Raw genomic sequence first — 13,867 nt, forward strand, 5'->3', positions numbered from 1 at the left:
CCCTTACCAATCTGATTGTTAATCAATACAAAGTCTGGTTAAAGTGATCAGATTAGGCTACTGCTTTTAAATTATAGCTTGGTTCTATGAACAACACTATACTTCAGCCCGTCTCTAGGCTACTCATTACAACACTACATTACAATAGGCTACAATACAATACAATACAATACAACAGCAGACACACACACGCACACACGCGCACACACGCGCACACACACACACGCGCACACATACACACACAGTTTCCGTTCTTAAAAAAAAAAAGGACTTGCGAGGCTCATTATACTATTATAATGTGCGCCTACGTATAATCACAGCAATTCAACTAAGATTGCTTTGGGAGCTCACGGCCAATAGTTTTCTGTTTACGGCTTCTATTTTTAGATCCAATGCTATTACATAATACACCGCCTCACATTATAGGACCCCTGCTTGTCTGCTTCAATGGGTTGAAGCACACACAACTTCAGACCTAAAATAGCCCGCAATATAGTCTATTTTAAAAACGTGAGTTTATAATAATTCCGAAAAGCCAAAATAGCCTTTCATAAAGGCCAATATGGGTTTCACCTGGGCTAGTGTAAGCCTACGCTCAAATGACTGGCCTTGCAGAAGCCTACAACCTAAAATGTGTTCGAGGTTTCACGCATTTGTCAGGTTCAGCGCTAGCCTAGTTTCAACAAAGATATGGCCTCCTTACTATCCAATAGGCCCAAGCCTAGATGTATCATATCTTTCAGTTATTTGGGAACTGTGTTTTTCTCATACTGTGATTTAGAAAAGTGATAAGTAGACCTGTATTTTACATAGTGACATTGAGTCATTCATTCATAGGCGTCGTGGTTTTTAACAGCGAGGAATCCGGGATTTAATCGCATTAATAATCCGATTTTGTGAGTTACAATTGAGGAGTCGCCCATATAGAACCAATCAGAGGTTTATAAACCCGGTGTCTAAAATATTGAACCATTCAGATCTCCCAATAGTGTTAGTCCCACCTCCATCCGTCCTTAAAGGTAATAAAGAATGAATGAGTATGGCTGTCTAAAATCATGTCATAACCACCCGTTGAATTGACATTGATATGAACGAATCGACAAAGACTACTTTTTGACAGACTCAAATCTCAACCAATGAATGCTGCAAGCGTGCGCCTATACGGAAGTGTCAGACACGGAAGCACGAATTTACAGTTAGTTCATACAGGCAATCTGCAGACTCTTCGGCACATTTAAGATCATACGTATCAATTTTACAGCTATATAAAGCTATAAACAGCTGTTAAATTCGGAGCATTGTGCAAATACCATGTCGTTTAACGGAGAACTTGTACTGCGCACGGTGGAAACGCCGCTTTTTTGGCTTGGTGCTCTGACCGCGGCCTGGTTCTCGGTGTGTTCCGTGTACCGGGTGCTCGCCGGGTTTAAGGTGTGGGTTTTGGGGAACGGACGATTGGTATCACCGGCTAAACTTGGAAAATGGGCAGGTGAGATGCTGTTTATATGCTACATTGGCACTGTCTTGTTGCGTGGAACCATTGAACACACACACATACACACACTGGCCACTCTAGCAACTTGGAACACACTACACCGCTTGTAGTGTAGGCTACACTGTAGAGATGATCAACAACACAACAGGAGGGGAACTGATGGGCTATCATACATGGAAAACAGAATAGACTAATGCAACCGCTATGCATAGGATAGATTAGTCAGTTCACTACACACTTCACTTTTCCCTCGTGACCTAGGTAGTAGACATCGGTGTTGTGATGTTGCTTCATCCCTATCATGCCATATGATGAAATGGGTTTAAGACCTTGACCTTTCACGGATCAGGGATTTGCGTAAGGGAAGCAACAGATATTTCATAATTCATGCCATGACGTGAGCCTTAGTCTTTCTTTACCAATCTTGTTGCAGGTGAAATAATGAAACCTTTTCAAAAAATGTTGCCATACAGTTCAGAAAAGTGACTGCAAATTAGGAAGGTTGGGGCTAAGATTAGGGCTGGTTTTCGGGTTCGGCTTGGAGCTAGGTTAGGGCTGGAGCTAGGGCTACGGTAGGAGCTAGGTTAATAGTTAGGCCTGGAGCTAGGGCTACGGTAGGAGCTAGGTTAATAGTTAGGCCTGAAGCTAGGGCTAGGGTTGAAGCTAGGGCTAGGGTTGGAGCTAGGGTAGGCTAACAGCAGTGCTACAGCAGGGATGCAGTGTGTGCAATCTGTGAAGTACACGTCAACGCAGTAATTTAACCTGCTTATCCTAACAGTTGCGCACGTGGATGTAGAATAAATAGCCCTCCCAGTCTGTTTCTGGAAGGAACTACACATTTATCAATTTCTGATGCTGAACTATGTTGAGTCCCGTCAAGTCTGAATATCTCAGAGTTGGGGTTTGTCCTTTACCTCCAAATATAAACAAGGACTGTTTTCGGTTTATCAGCTCGTTTTTCAAACAGGTACCGCTATTGTACGCATGCACTATACTACTATTATAAATATTTCTATTATATTGCCATACTATTAAGCTGAGTGAGTATGTTTTTTAATCGTCCTAAAAGCATTGGAATCTATAATATCAGGTACGTTGTATGGTGTTTACGCTCATGGATCAGAGAAAAAAAAAGTCTCCAAGCCTAATTTTACTTTGCTGCTACATCAGCCGGACAATGTCTACGCTTTATGCCCGTGCTGATGTAGCAGGTAATATTGAATACAGTATAGTCTATCAACTCCGTTTGACACTAGTCTGATGGAGGTGGATTTCACGTGCTTGGTGTAGCAGAGCTGTAAACATTAGGTCTGGAGCTAGGGTTTGCTCCGACATGATGCTGTCATTTCATGAGAGAGTGTTGTCGTAATGCCGTGCCGGAGCTTAATATCCATACAAATTAACTTTATACCCGAGGCCACGGTGGAAAACTCCAAACATGGCACTCCACATCGCAATTGCATTTCGCTTTCTTTGTGTACAATTATGGCGTTCAGCCAATCACCCTCTGAGTTAGCTGCACACTATGCAGAAATGCAATTGCAATGGGTTTGGAGTTTTCCACCGTTCGTATGGATTTTAAGATGCTGATTATTTTGTGGGGCCGTTGAAAATCTCAGATGATGAAGACTTTCAAAACTGGGATAAGTTATGCCGAAACAGGTAAGGGCACATGGTTGAATGAAGTCACAGGTTCCAGCAAGCCATTACGATGACGCTCCATCTCATGAAATGGTGTGCCATGTCGGAGTGTGACTTTAAGCTGTATATCTAACAGCTTAATTATCTTCAAGTTTCAGGCAATGATGAAGAACAGGTGTAGGCTACTACAGTTTTGGAATTATGACCATGAATCGGTGCCATCTGTGTTTTCGCATAGCTATCAGTCGGGTCTTGTACAGTTCAATGTCTTTGTCACACAGCAATGAGAATGCTGAGACTGAGACTGGGCCTATAGGCCACTGTTGTAACGAGGTGTGATTTACTCACTGTGCCACTATGCCATTGCTATATTGCAGAAGAATAGCCCGAGTGTGCCTTTGCTTACAACAATGACTAGGCCCCTCATACATGGATTCTCTACCCTAACCCTTATACAGAGTAGCTGAGCCTCGGCTGCCGAGGTCAGTCTGTCTGACAGTTTTTGCATTAGATAACATGGTTTATAGATGTTCAACTTAGATCAACAATTTGTTCAACTAGGCCTGACACACACCACTAACTATAGACTTTACCACCGGCCCTAACCTCATCCAGGAATCCATCAGATAGGCATATAGGCCTCAGTAGACTGATGAGCTTGTCTAGGGTGTTGAAAATGTTATTTTCAAAAGCCTTTTAATTCGTTGTAAGATACCAACTTACAAAACCCATTGTTGCACTTAAACGGCAACAAAATAAAACATTTGCGGCAACAATCTTAATTTTACGCACATTTTGAATGAAGCCCCCTCTGAAAATATGCAAACAGGCAAATGCACTACAGCCGCCCCTCCTCCACCCCCACCCCCCGTCATTCACAAAACTACTCTCTCTGAAGTGGACTTGATTGAGAGATTATGGCCTGATTATGTAAGGAGACTACAGCCATTCATACATGAGACAGGATCCAGGGGATTGTGTTTCAATTTCACTCACTGCTCACAGAAAGTGTGTGCGTGTGTGCTCACACACTCGTGCAGGGAGTGTGTGTGAGTGATATGCCAACTCCTATGCCATGTGATACTGCCTGCAAGAGCTCATCCTCCCATTCACATTCACATTGCATTCACAACTCTTGCCCCTCTCTCCCTCCGTTTCTTTCTCCCCCCTTAAGACAGAAATCGGAGAGGGGACTATGATTCGGTCTCTGTCCGTTCATATTTCACAAGCTTTTTCTCCGACACCACTGGGACTATTTTGACGAAACTACAGCGAAAGACTCATTAAACACGTCATAATAGGGTGCAAAATGGAGAGCTACACTAGTAGTGTAGCCTAATGCAGTAGACATATAGCCTTACGAATTTGGGAATAATATTTTGAGAAATCAACACAGCTCTTAGAAGCAAGACTGATAAACTGATCAAATAAACACTACAGGTTCCGGTGATTTTTCATTCTGGCTACGAATGCAGCTGTAGGAGTGTAGCCTAATGCAGTAGGCCTATAGCCTAACGAATTTGGGAATAATCTTGTGAGTGAAGTCTTTTATGCAGAATAAATACAGACACTTGGCCTATATCAATGCGAAAACCAGAGTTGTGTAACCTAGGATTATAGCCAGTCGCATTAGTAACCAAATAATTTGGCTGTGCAAGTATTTTGTCTTAGTCTATTGGTGAAATTGGTATTTGAAGTAAAGGCATCTTATATCAATAGAGTTAGTACGAGAGTAGCCTAATGGCGCCCAAATAATTTTTCTCTTTGATAACAAAAAGTGATTGTAAAAAGTTTATGAATAAAGGTTTTGCTTCATTCCATCACTCTCCTTTTATAGAGGGGTGCTACATCATCTGTGAGGGACAGTGTGTTTACTGTACACTTGTTTAGATTTGGTGACATCATTTCCCTAACCTTTGACCTTGTATCCACTCAACAAGCGTTGCGTCACTAGATTGAAGATGACGGACGAAAATGTCGGTCTGTATCATGTTTGGAAATGTAAAGCCTATCCGCGGAGGCACATGGCACCCCATGCTTTGCAAAGGGGGCGTGTTTTAGAATCCAACGGGTGGTGCTAACGAATAGCAGCCAATCAGAGAGAGGATGCCCTCTCAGGAGAATGGAAGAGAGGGGATTGCGTAACACAGGAGACAGGAGAACATTCAAGGGCAGAGAACCAGAGGTTATGTTCCATCTAAGTTTGGGTTGAAAGAAAGACATTCACTCATGGGCCTAATGCATATGGTTAGGTCTTACACTTAATCACTTACTGGGGATGGTAGCGATTTTGGGGGTGGCAGGGATTTGTGAGGAACATGGTTTGTGTGTGACTCCTTCCCTGTCCATTCAGAGGAGCAGACGAGAGAGAACAAGAGAGAAGGAGAGAGAGAGAAGGAGAGAGAGAGAGAAGGAGAGAGAGAGAAGGAGAGAACCGCTGGGAGCAGCAGCTCGTTGGTATTCTGTGCAGCCACTGTGCTAGACGAGGCTGCAGTGCCTGCTGCTATTTTAAATCTGCAGTTCTTTTTTTAGCCCTGGAATATTCAGCAGCAACAGCAGCAGCGGTTGTATGTGTGCGTGCATGTGTGTTAGGGCTGGGTATTGGCAAGGACCTCACGATACGATACTTATCACAATACATTGGTCACAATACAATACTATTGTATCCCATGAATAAATAGATAGGCTGAGATGAGAAAAACATTTTTTTTTTTTATTTACATTTTTTTATTAAGTGTGTGTTTATGGCTGTTTTGTTTTTTTCCAACATGACTCGATCGTATAGCCTAGTTGTGTCACCTCCCAACCTTTTAATGTCGATGTTTCATTTAACAGCAATCTCCCTTTAATTTCGATTGAACCCAACCATTTGTCTGCAAGGTCATTGCTCGGGTTGGATATGTCATTCAAATGATTGATAACAGTATGAATTGGATCTGAAAGGATGCTGTTGAGCACAGCAGTATGATTTCATTGCATAGTTCAGTTATCAAAAATCAAACCAGTGAGTCTGGACAACATTGGACATCAGTGATAGCAGTTTGAGCACGATGATGTCGAATGAGGAGAACAAGCCATTCAAGGCAATTTAGGCGAGCATCTGTCCTATGAGGAGTCGGAAGTGACACCATCACCTTGCCTAACCTATATCCATGATGGTCTGTCTTAAAATAGACTGTGTTTTATTTGAGTGAAGGGAACACGCCTTGAGCTGGAAGCCCATTGAGCTTTTTTTTCTGCAGGAACAGTTCATTCTTGAAACGGCTAAAAATAAACCGACAAATGTTTTCCTAGTCGTCGCCCATGCAGACGCCCCCTCACTCTCTCCTCTCCCCCTCTGTTCACTCTCTCTCTGGTCTATTTTTAGCCGGCCCCAGGATCCTTCCCTACTCACCCGCCACCCCCCCCGTTCTCTGTCTTCATGTTCGTCATCTCCCATCCCTCCCTCTTTCCTCTTTCCTCTCCTCTCCTCTCCTCTCCTCTCCTACCCCACCCTCCACTCTTCCCTATCCTCTTTCCTCTCCTCCCTTCGCTCTGTTCTTGTGCAGAGCCAGTGGATGGCTGTCTGTTATCCTCATCTTTAATCACCAAGGCAGTAGATGGGGGAGTTAGGTACAGGGAGGGGGGGATGGATGAATGAATGAATGAATGAATGAATGAGTGAATGAATGAATGAATGGAGGGGAAGACATGAAGGGGGATTTTCAGGGGAGAACAAAGGCTTTTGCTCTGCTCTCACTCACCCCACCCCCACCACCACCACCAACACCACCAAGCCCTCCTGTCAGGCTCCCTCTACTTGATCTATTTTTAGATGGAGGTGAGCTGAACAGAGCTGACTGACAGTGGTCAGCCTAAAAATAGCCCCTGCTGTCTCGGCAGTGTCATGGCGACATCCCGCCTTTGGGGTGGCATAGGAACACACACACACACACACACACACACACACCCACCCACCCACCCACCTCCCTCCCTACAACTGTATCATCATCACTGTAGTTTTCCACTTCTTCTTCTTCTTCTTCTTCTAATGAGAATCTCACAATGTTATCGATTACAATGCAGTTATATGGGTGTTAAGTTCCCAATCACTGGATGGTGTTCTACAGTAGCCTAAGATATTTTTTTCTAAGTTGAATTTCGTGTTTTTTCCCCCTTAACTAATGCAATCCCCCCTTCCGTCTTCCCCCTGTAGTGGTGACAGGAGCCACGGACGGAATTGGGAAAGCCTATGCGGAGGAGGTAAGATTTCTGGGGTTTCAGACATCTCAGGCCCTCCACGAAAAGTCATCAGCAGAGAGGTTTCACCTGGAGATCAGAGAGGACACACACACACACACACACACACACACACACACACACACACACATCATAGGTGGGTGCCTTTTTTAAACACATAATATTGCTGAAGGTTTTACTCTCCAACACCAAGGTGGAATTCAATCAAACTGGTATCCTCAACAAGGAAAATCCCGTTTGTTGACCCTTTTGTTTTCCTCTGGCCGTCTCCACAGCTTGCTCGCCGGGGCTTTGCCATCGTGCTGATCAGCCGCACTCAGGAGAAACTGGATGAGGTCTCTAAATCCATTGGTAAGTGTTCGTGTGTGTGTGTGTGTGTGTATGTATGTATGTATGTGTGTGTGTGTGTGTGATGAGGGTTGAGTATCAGTTAGCTTGACGTTATTTAGAGCTATTATAAGTGCTTTGCTGATGTGCCTTCTGTCTTAAGAGGGGCCTGTATCTGACAGCAGACAGTGATGCACCTCCTCCCCTCCACAGTGGAAGTACACCCCTGTCGCCACAATGTATACTCACCGGCCACTTTATTAGGTACACCTGTTCAACTGCTTGTTAACGCAAATATCTAATGGTGTGGGGGATATTTTCTTGGCACACTTTGGGCCCCTTAGTACCAATTGAGCATAATTTAAATGCCACAGCCTACCTGAGTATTGTTGCTGACCATGTCCATCCCTTTATGACCACAATGTACCCATCTTCTGATGGCTACTTCCAGCAGGATAACGCGCCATGTCACAAAGCTCACATCATCTCAAACTTGTTACTTGAACATGACAATGAGTTCACTGTACTCCAATGGCCTCCACAGTCACCAGATCTCAATCCAATAGAGCACCTTTGGGATGTGGAGGAACGGGAGATTCGCATCATGGATGTGCAGCCGACAAATCTGCAGCAGTGATGCTATTATGTCAATATGGACCAAAATCTCTGAGGAATATTTCCAGCACCTTGTTGAATCTATGCCACAAATAATTAAGGCAGTTCTGAAGGCAAAAGGGGGTTCAACCCGGTACTAGCAAGGTGTACCTAAACATCTTGTGGCCGGTGAGTGTATATAATGTTGGAGTTTCCAACATGTTTGCACCAGTCCATTCCAATAGTTTCAAGTCCATGAGGGAGAGTGAACAATTACACTTTGGTAAGAGAATTGGGAATCAGAAGGCAAGTCAATACAATACACTGGTCTCTACAAATGTGTGTATTCCCCGTACAGGACAATGTCAGGAGGAGAATGAGTCTCTTTAGTTTCCTATGAGACAGTGACCTCTGCTGGCCACTGCTGGAACATCTACCTAGGAATCTCCCTCTTCTCTATTTAGAGGGGTGCTTCTATTTACGGGTATATCCTCATTTACGGAATTCTAAATTGAATTGCACATTTTCTATTGATATATTGTCATATTTCTTCACTCATTGTTTTCCCAATTCAATTCCAGTCAAAATGGAAATAAACCCCCCATCCTAAATTATCTTAAAGAGGAACTGAAGCAAAAAAACTACTTTTTCTGTTGAAAACATTGTATGTAGTTGTAGTCCTATACCTCAATTCTAGCTCCAAAATGTACTAAAAAGTGTATACAATAACTTTGGACATAAACCCAGTATTTTCGTGGTTCTGTTTTTGTTTTGTTTTTTTATTTTTTGAGAACAGATTTTGAAGGTTGGGCTTTGGATGGTACATCAAACCAAACCTCCAAGAAACAAATCTCGTTCTCAGATGCATTTTTTTAAAAGGAACATTTGAAGAGGAAAATCAAGGTGAAATCAGCCACTCTTTAACCCAGGTGCTGGTACTTCTGAGTAAGATCTTGCATGTCTCTGTCCCTTTTAGAGAGCACATTTGGAGTTGAGACTAAAACCATTGCGGCAGACTTCAGTGCAGCGGATATCTACCCTAAAATCGACGCTGGACTTACTGGCCTGGAGATTGGAGTATTGGGTGAGTTGAGGTTGGAGCACAACTCTGAGTCATTGAAATGTACAGTATGGTAAAAGGAAAGCAATGCAGGCCAAGTACTTACTTCAGATATACAGTAAGATGATGTAGCAGAATCGTTTTTACAAATGTCCCACTGATATCATTGTGTGATTTCCATGGAAAACTGGTGGTATTGCAAATAATTATTTAAACTTGTTGGTAGTTGTCATGCACAAAATTATTTATTGTGCCTCCTGTAGTTGTTTTGCATGAATGACGATTCAGAGGGTTTACCTGAATTAATGATTTTGCCATCTTATAAAACTGCTGCCATCAGCAGGTTGGAGTTGGAACATCTGTCATCATTAGATCTCAGCCACATATGACGATGTTTAATGTCCTAGGCTTCATATTTCTTTAATTTCCCTCATATGCCCTTTTATTGGAAGTCCTGATACTATTCCTCATCCCTTTTGTCCATAGTGAATAATGTCGGAATCTCCTACTCCTACCCGGAATTCTTCCTCAACGTTCCCAATCTGGACAGTGTGAGTTTGAATGGTCTAGTTGTTCCTTAAAGTGTCTGTGCACTGAACCATTGTTTTAAAAGCTCATATTCTGACAAATCATACTTAAAACATGTAGGTTACTCGTCCCTTCCTAGTATTTGTTGCATAAATGTGAGAAATAGCGAAATGCAATTACCTGAAGAAAGTTGAGAAGTGTAGATACTTTACAAAATGTGACCATTTGTGACATTTAGGTGATCATAGATACTTTACACACACACACACACACCACACACACACACACACACACACATTACACACACTATGTCTATGAGAAAATCTGTCAGAAAAGTAATGTGATACACACAAACACACACAATGTCTGAGTAAATCTATCAGTAAAGTAATGATTTTTCTTTTCTTTCAGTTCATCGACACCATGGTCAATGTCAACATCACATCTGTCTGCCAGGTTAGTGTGGGGAAAAGAAGGACTGCTCTACCACATGGACATTTGATTCATTAACAGTATTGTCTATGCATCCACAAACCAAACACAACATTTCTTCCATATAAGGGATGAGGGCGGATGGTTCCCACCCCCTCTCCTGCAGTTTCTGCCGTTCCCAAAGCAACCATGAAACTTCACCCACGCTTTCCGTTCTCTAACACCCACGGTCTCTCATTCAGTTTCCTTCTCTCTTCCTTCTATCTCTCTTTGTCTGCAGATGACGCGGTTGGTGTTACCCCGGATGGTAGAGAGGTGAGGGAGGGGTAGGGAGGGTATCTGGGGTTCCCAGGATGGGGTGTGGGGTGTGAACTGAATTTGAACAGAATTGACCCTAACCCTGCTGCCTTCTAGTTGTGTGGAAACACTGTATCAGATGGAGATGGAGTACTTTTTCACCTCTGTGTCTTTTTCTTTTCAGGAAGCAGGGTGCGATCCTCAACATTTCATCTGCCAGTGGAATGTACCCTGTACCCTTGCTCTCTATCTACTCTGCCTCAAAGGCAAGTACACTGTTTGTACTGCCCATCGCATGCCCATTCACTAAGGCAGTAACAGTATTACACACACACACACACACACACTCTACCCTGAAGAAAGACCTTGAGACCATGCTCAGTGGGTCTAGGACTACTTCATAGACCCTTTCTTGGCTCACCAGTTATGAGACCTCTAGCTACTCCATCTTGGCTCTTTAACAACACCTACCGTCCTCTTCTCTCCCACAGGCGTTTGTGGACTTCTTCTCTCGAGGGCTGGAGGCTGAGTACAAGAGCAAGGGGATCATCATCCAGGTGGCTGACACACACACACACACACACACAGAGCTCCCCATCTTCAGACACATGACAATAAATAAATAATATTTAAAACAAAACATTAAAATAAAGGCTACAACTGTAGATGGACATGATCTATCATGTTGATACAACATGCACTAAACATTGAAACTATTGTTATAGTAAATATTGGTTCCAAGGTTTAGAACAGTATGTACCCAATACAGGGAACCTCTATTTGAATTAAAGTGTACCTCAAAAAGTGTCTGGTACTGGAACCTCCATTGAAAGACACCCATCGCACTGAGACATTGAGAACTCACTGTTTGGAAGCAAGCCCACAAAATATTAATAAGTCCTTATTTCCTTACTTTCTTCCCCCAGAGTGTCCTGCCTTTCTTTGTGGCCACCAAGCTGAGTAAAATCCGCCGGGCCACACTGGACAAGCCCGGCCCAGAGCGTTACGTGGCTGCAGAACTCAACACTGTGGGCCTGGAGAGCCAGACCAACGGATACCTGCCCCATGCAATAATGGTGTGTGTGCATGCATAAACTTTGACCTCCAGGCATTGGTTATGACATCAACCATTAAAAACCATTGCTGAATACCAAATGGACTCCTAGCCCCTACCCTCATAGCCATTCCTATACATCAGAGTACATCGGATAAGTATAAACATTGCTGCAACATTTAATAATCCACCTAACCAATCATAGTGGCTAGTAGTGGATTTAGAACTGGGCATATGAATAGTGGATAGGGTGCACCCAGAAATGATCCTAACTGATCAGGCTGTTTGTTTTCCTCAGGGCTGGGTGACCACGGTGCTGCTGCCTGCCAAACTCCTCAACAGCCATGTAATGGGGATGGGCCTGTCTCAGCGCGCTCGGTACCTGAAGAAGCAGAAGCAGGGGTAGAGGCTTCTGGAAAACCAGCGCAGGGATGGCAGAATGGTGACCAACGATGAAACCACCTCCTTTTTACTCAACCTACCATCATGGACCAAGAGCAGGGACAACAACGTGTGTGTGTGTGTGTGTGTGTGTGTGTGTGTGTGTGTGTGTGTGTGTGTGTGGACGCTAGCTAGCTGTGTGCTTCTGAATTCTTGATTGGATGGAAGTCTGTATGAAGGTGGAAGAGAACACTGGATCTGAGCTTTAAGTGAGTAGTTCATATCTCGATTAGAGTTTACTCCAAGTTCTGAATTGTAAATTGAGTGTTGAATTATTGACCAGGCACTTAAATGTAATGCACTAACTGAGATTGAACGGTTGAAATGGGTGTTACTTCTGATTGCGAAGAGATATTGGTTGTTTAGCTTTATGCTACTGTTATAGAAATAATGGTTTGCTAATTTCTTCTAAAGGACATTTCTAATTTTCTGAGTAATTGCCATTGACTTTATTTTTGTTCATCTCCTTATTGCTAGATGGCAGTTGTACAAACGTTCTCCCTTCATTTTATTTTGTCTGAGTGCTCCTTTGCTTTTGATGTGTACAAACAATAATTGAATTTGTATAGCACCATGAATGGGAGGATCGGTAGAGAACATATGCTGACCAGTTCCTTTTAGTATTGTCAGGTTTGAAAGCGGATATTGTGATAGTGTCAGAAGTCTGGTGTAGATGCATCAGCAGCAAGGGAATGAGACTAGTTAGTCTAGATAAAGGATCAACCAAGTTAGATCCCTTGCCTTTAAACTGACAGGCTATCCCGTAGCAAGGCATCTAACCTATTGGTTTATCCTCATCATGATTGCAAAGATATCCACCAAGAGGGTTTCCATGTACAAAATGCAGGATGCAGGAGTCCTTTCAGCTATTCAACTGTTGGTTGATTTAAACTCACAATTGGACCAAATGTATTGTCTTTTTCAAGCATTGTCAATAAAAAAACAGTTTTTGTCCATGCAACTACATTGTGTAACTGAATCAAACAGGCCTACTTGAATGGGTTGTTGAAAAGTGAAACTGTGTAAACGTTGTTTAATGTGGTATTCCACCAAGATGAAGAGCATGAGCTCTTAGGATAAAACATCTTTAATATGGCTTTGATGTGATTGCTTAATACTTTTGATAAATCCTTGTATTATATTTTTTCCAACTTTACAGTACAGTACCATTAATAACACTTAATAATGGTAAATTAATAATGTAAATGAGATCCAACAATAATGTATAAAACATGTACATGTTTTCATCTCTGTGTGTGTGTGTGTGTGTGTGTATATGTAAAATGTCTGCATTTCATCATATTTGTTTGTGGACATTAAAACAAACAAACAAAACAGAAGCTCTGGATTAATGTGGGATGTGATTTGGTCCAGATCCTTATGTGTCACTCTAGCCATTAATAAAACGCTATTCTCTTTGATCTTTGTCCTCATTTGCTCTCTTGCGTACACAAATACACGTACAGTATCCTTGAAATTAGTGCTTCATACTTGAATTGTTTTTTTACAGACATGACAACGTCTATGGGGCCACTTTGTTTTTTTTTCTAGTAGGTGAGTGAGCCATGCAGTGCTGCATGCATATACTGCCCAACTCAGTAGAGACTGGCACAATATGGAACCTCATTCTGTCACCCCCGTCTTGCCTCTTAAATTAAGTTTTAAAGGAAGTCTTCTGAATATAGGCCAAGCTCGTAGTAGAGGGCATGAGGTGCCGACAGTCTAGAAATAGAAGTCCTGTTGAGAATATGAGGTCATG

General features: G+C 42.7%; 1 protein-coding gene across 1 annotated transcript; it reads left to right on the forward strand.

The window, feature by feature from the left end:
* The first annotated feature begins 1,185 nt into the window (after window positions 1-1,185).
* Window positions 1,186-13,529, forward strand: hsd17b12b (hydroxysteroid (17-beta) dehydrogenase 12b). Its single transcript, XM_083666012.1, has 11 exons — window positions 1,186-1,489; window positions 7,332-7,378; window positions 7,651-7,726; window positions 9,273-9,380; window positions 9,843-9,907; window positions 10,296-10,340; window positions 10,597-10,631; window positions 10,798-10,879; window positions 11,105-11,170; window positions 11,540-11,689; window positions 11,966-13,529. The coding sequence occupies exons 1-11, from the start codon at window positions 1,312-1,314 to the stop codon at window positions 12,071-12,073; spliced, it is 960 nt and encodes a 319-aa protein (XP_083522138.1). The 5' UTR covers window positions 1,186-1,311; the 3' UTR covers window positions 12,074-13,529.
* Window positions 13,530-13,867: the final 338 nt, after the last annotated feature.

This window comes from Argentina silus (genome assembly GCF_951799395.1).
Source record: "Argentina silus genome assembly, chromosome: 3".
In the NCBI taxonomy this organism is placed as follows: domain Eukaryota; kingdom Metazoa; phylum Chordata; class Actinopteri; order Argentiniformes; family Argentinidae; genus Argentina; species Argentina silus.

Bases quoted from the DNA above. Each gene is read 5' to 3' on its own strand.
- hsd17b12b (XM_083666012.1), top strand. From the start codon at position 1,312: ATGTCGTTTAACGGAGAACTTGTACTGCGCACGGTGGAAACGCCGCTT. The intron at 10,341-10,596 runs GTTAGTGTGGGG...CTTTGTCTGCAG, and splicing joins ACATCACATCTGTCTGCCAG to ATGACGCGGTTGGTGTTACC. The intron at 10,632-10,797 runs GTGAGGGAGGGG...TTTTCTTTTCAG, and splicing joins TTACCCCGGATGGTAGAGAG to GAAGCAGGGTGCGATCCTCA.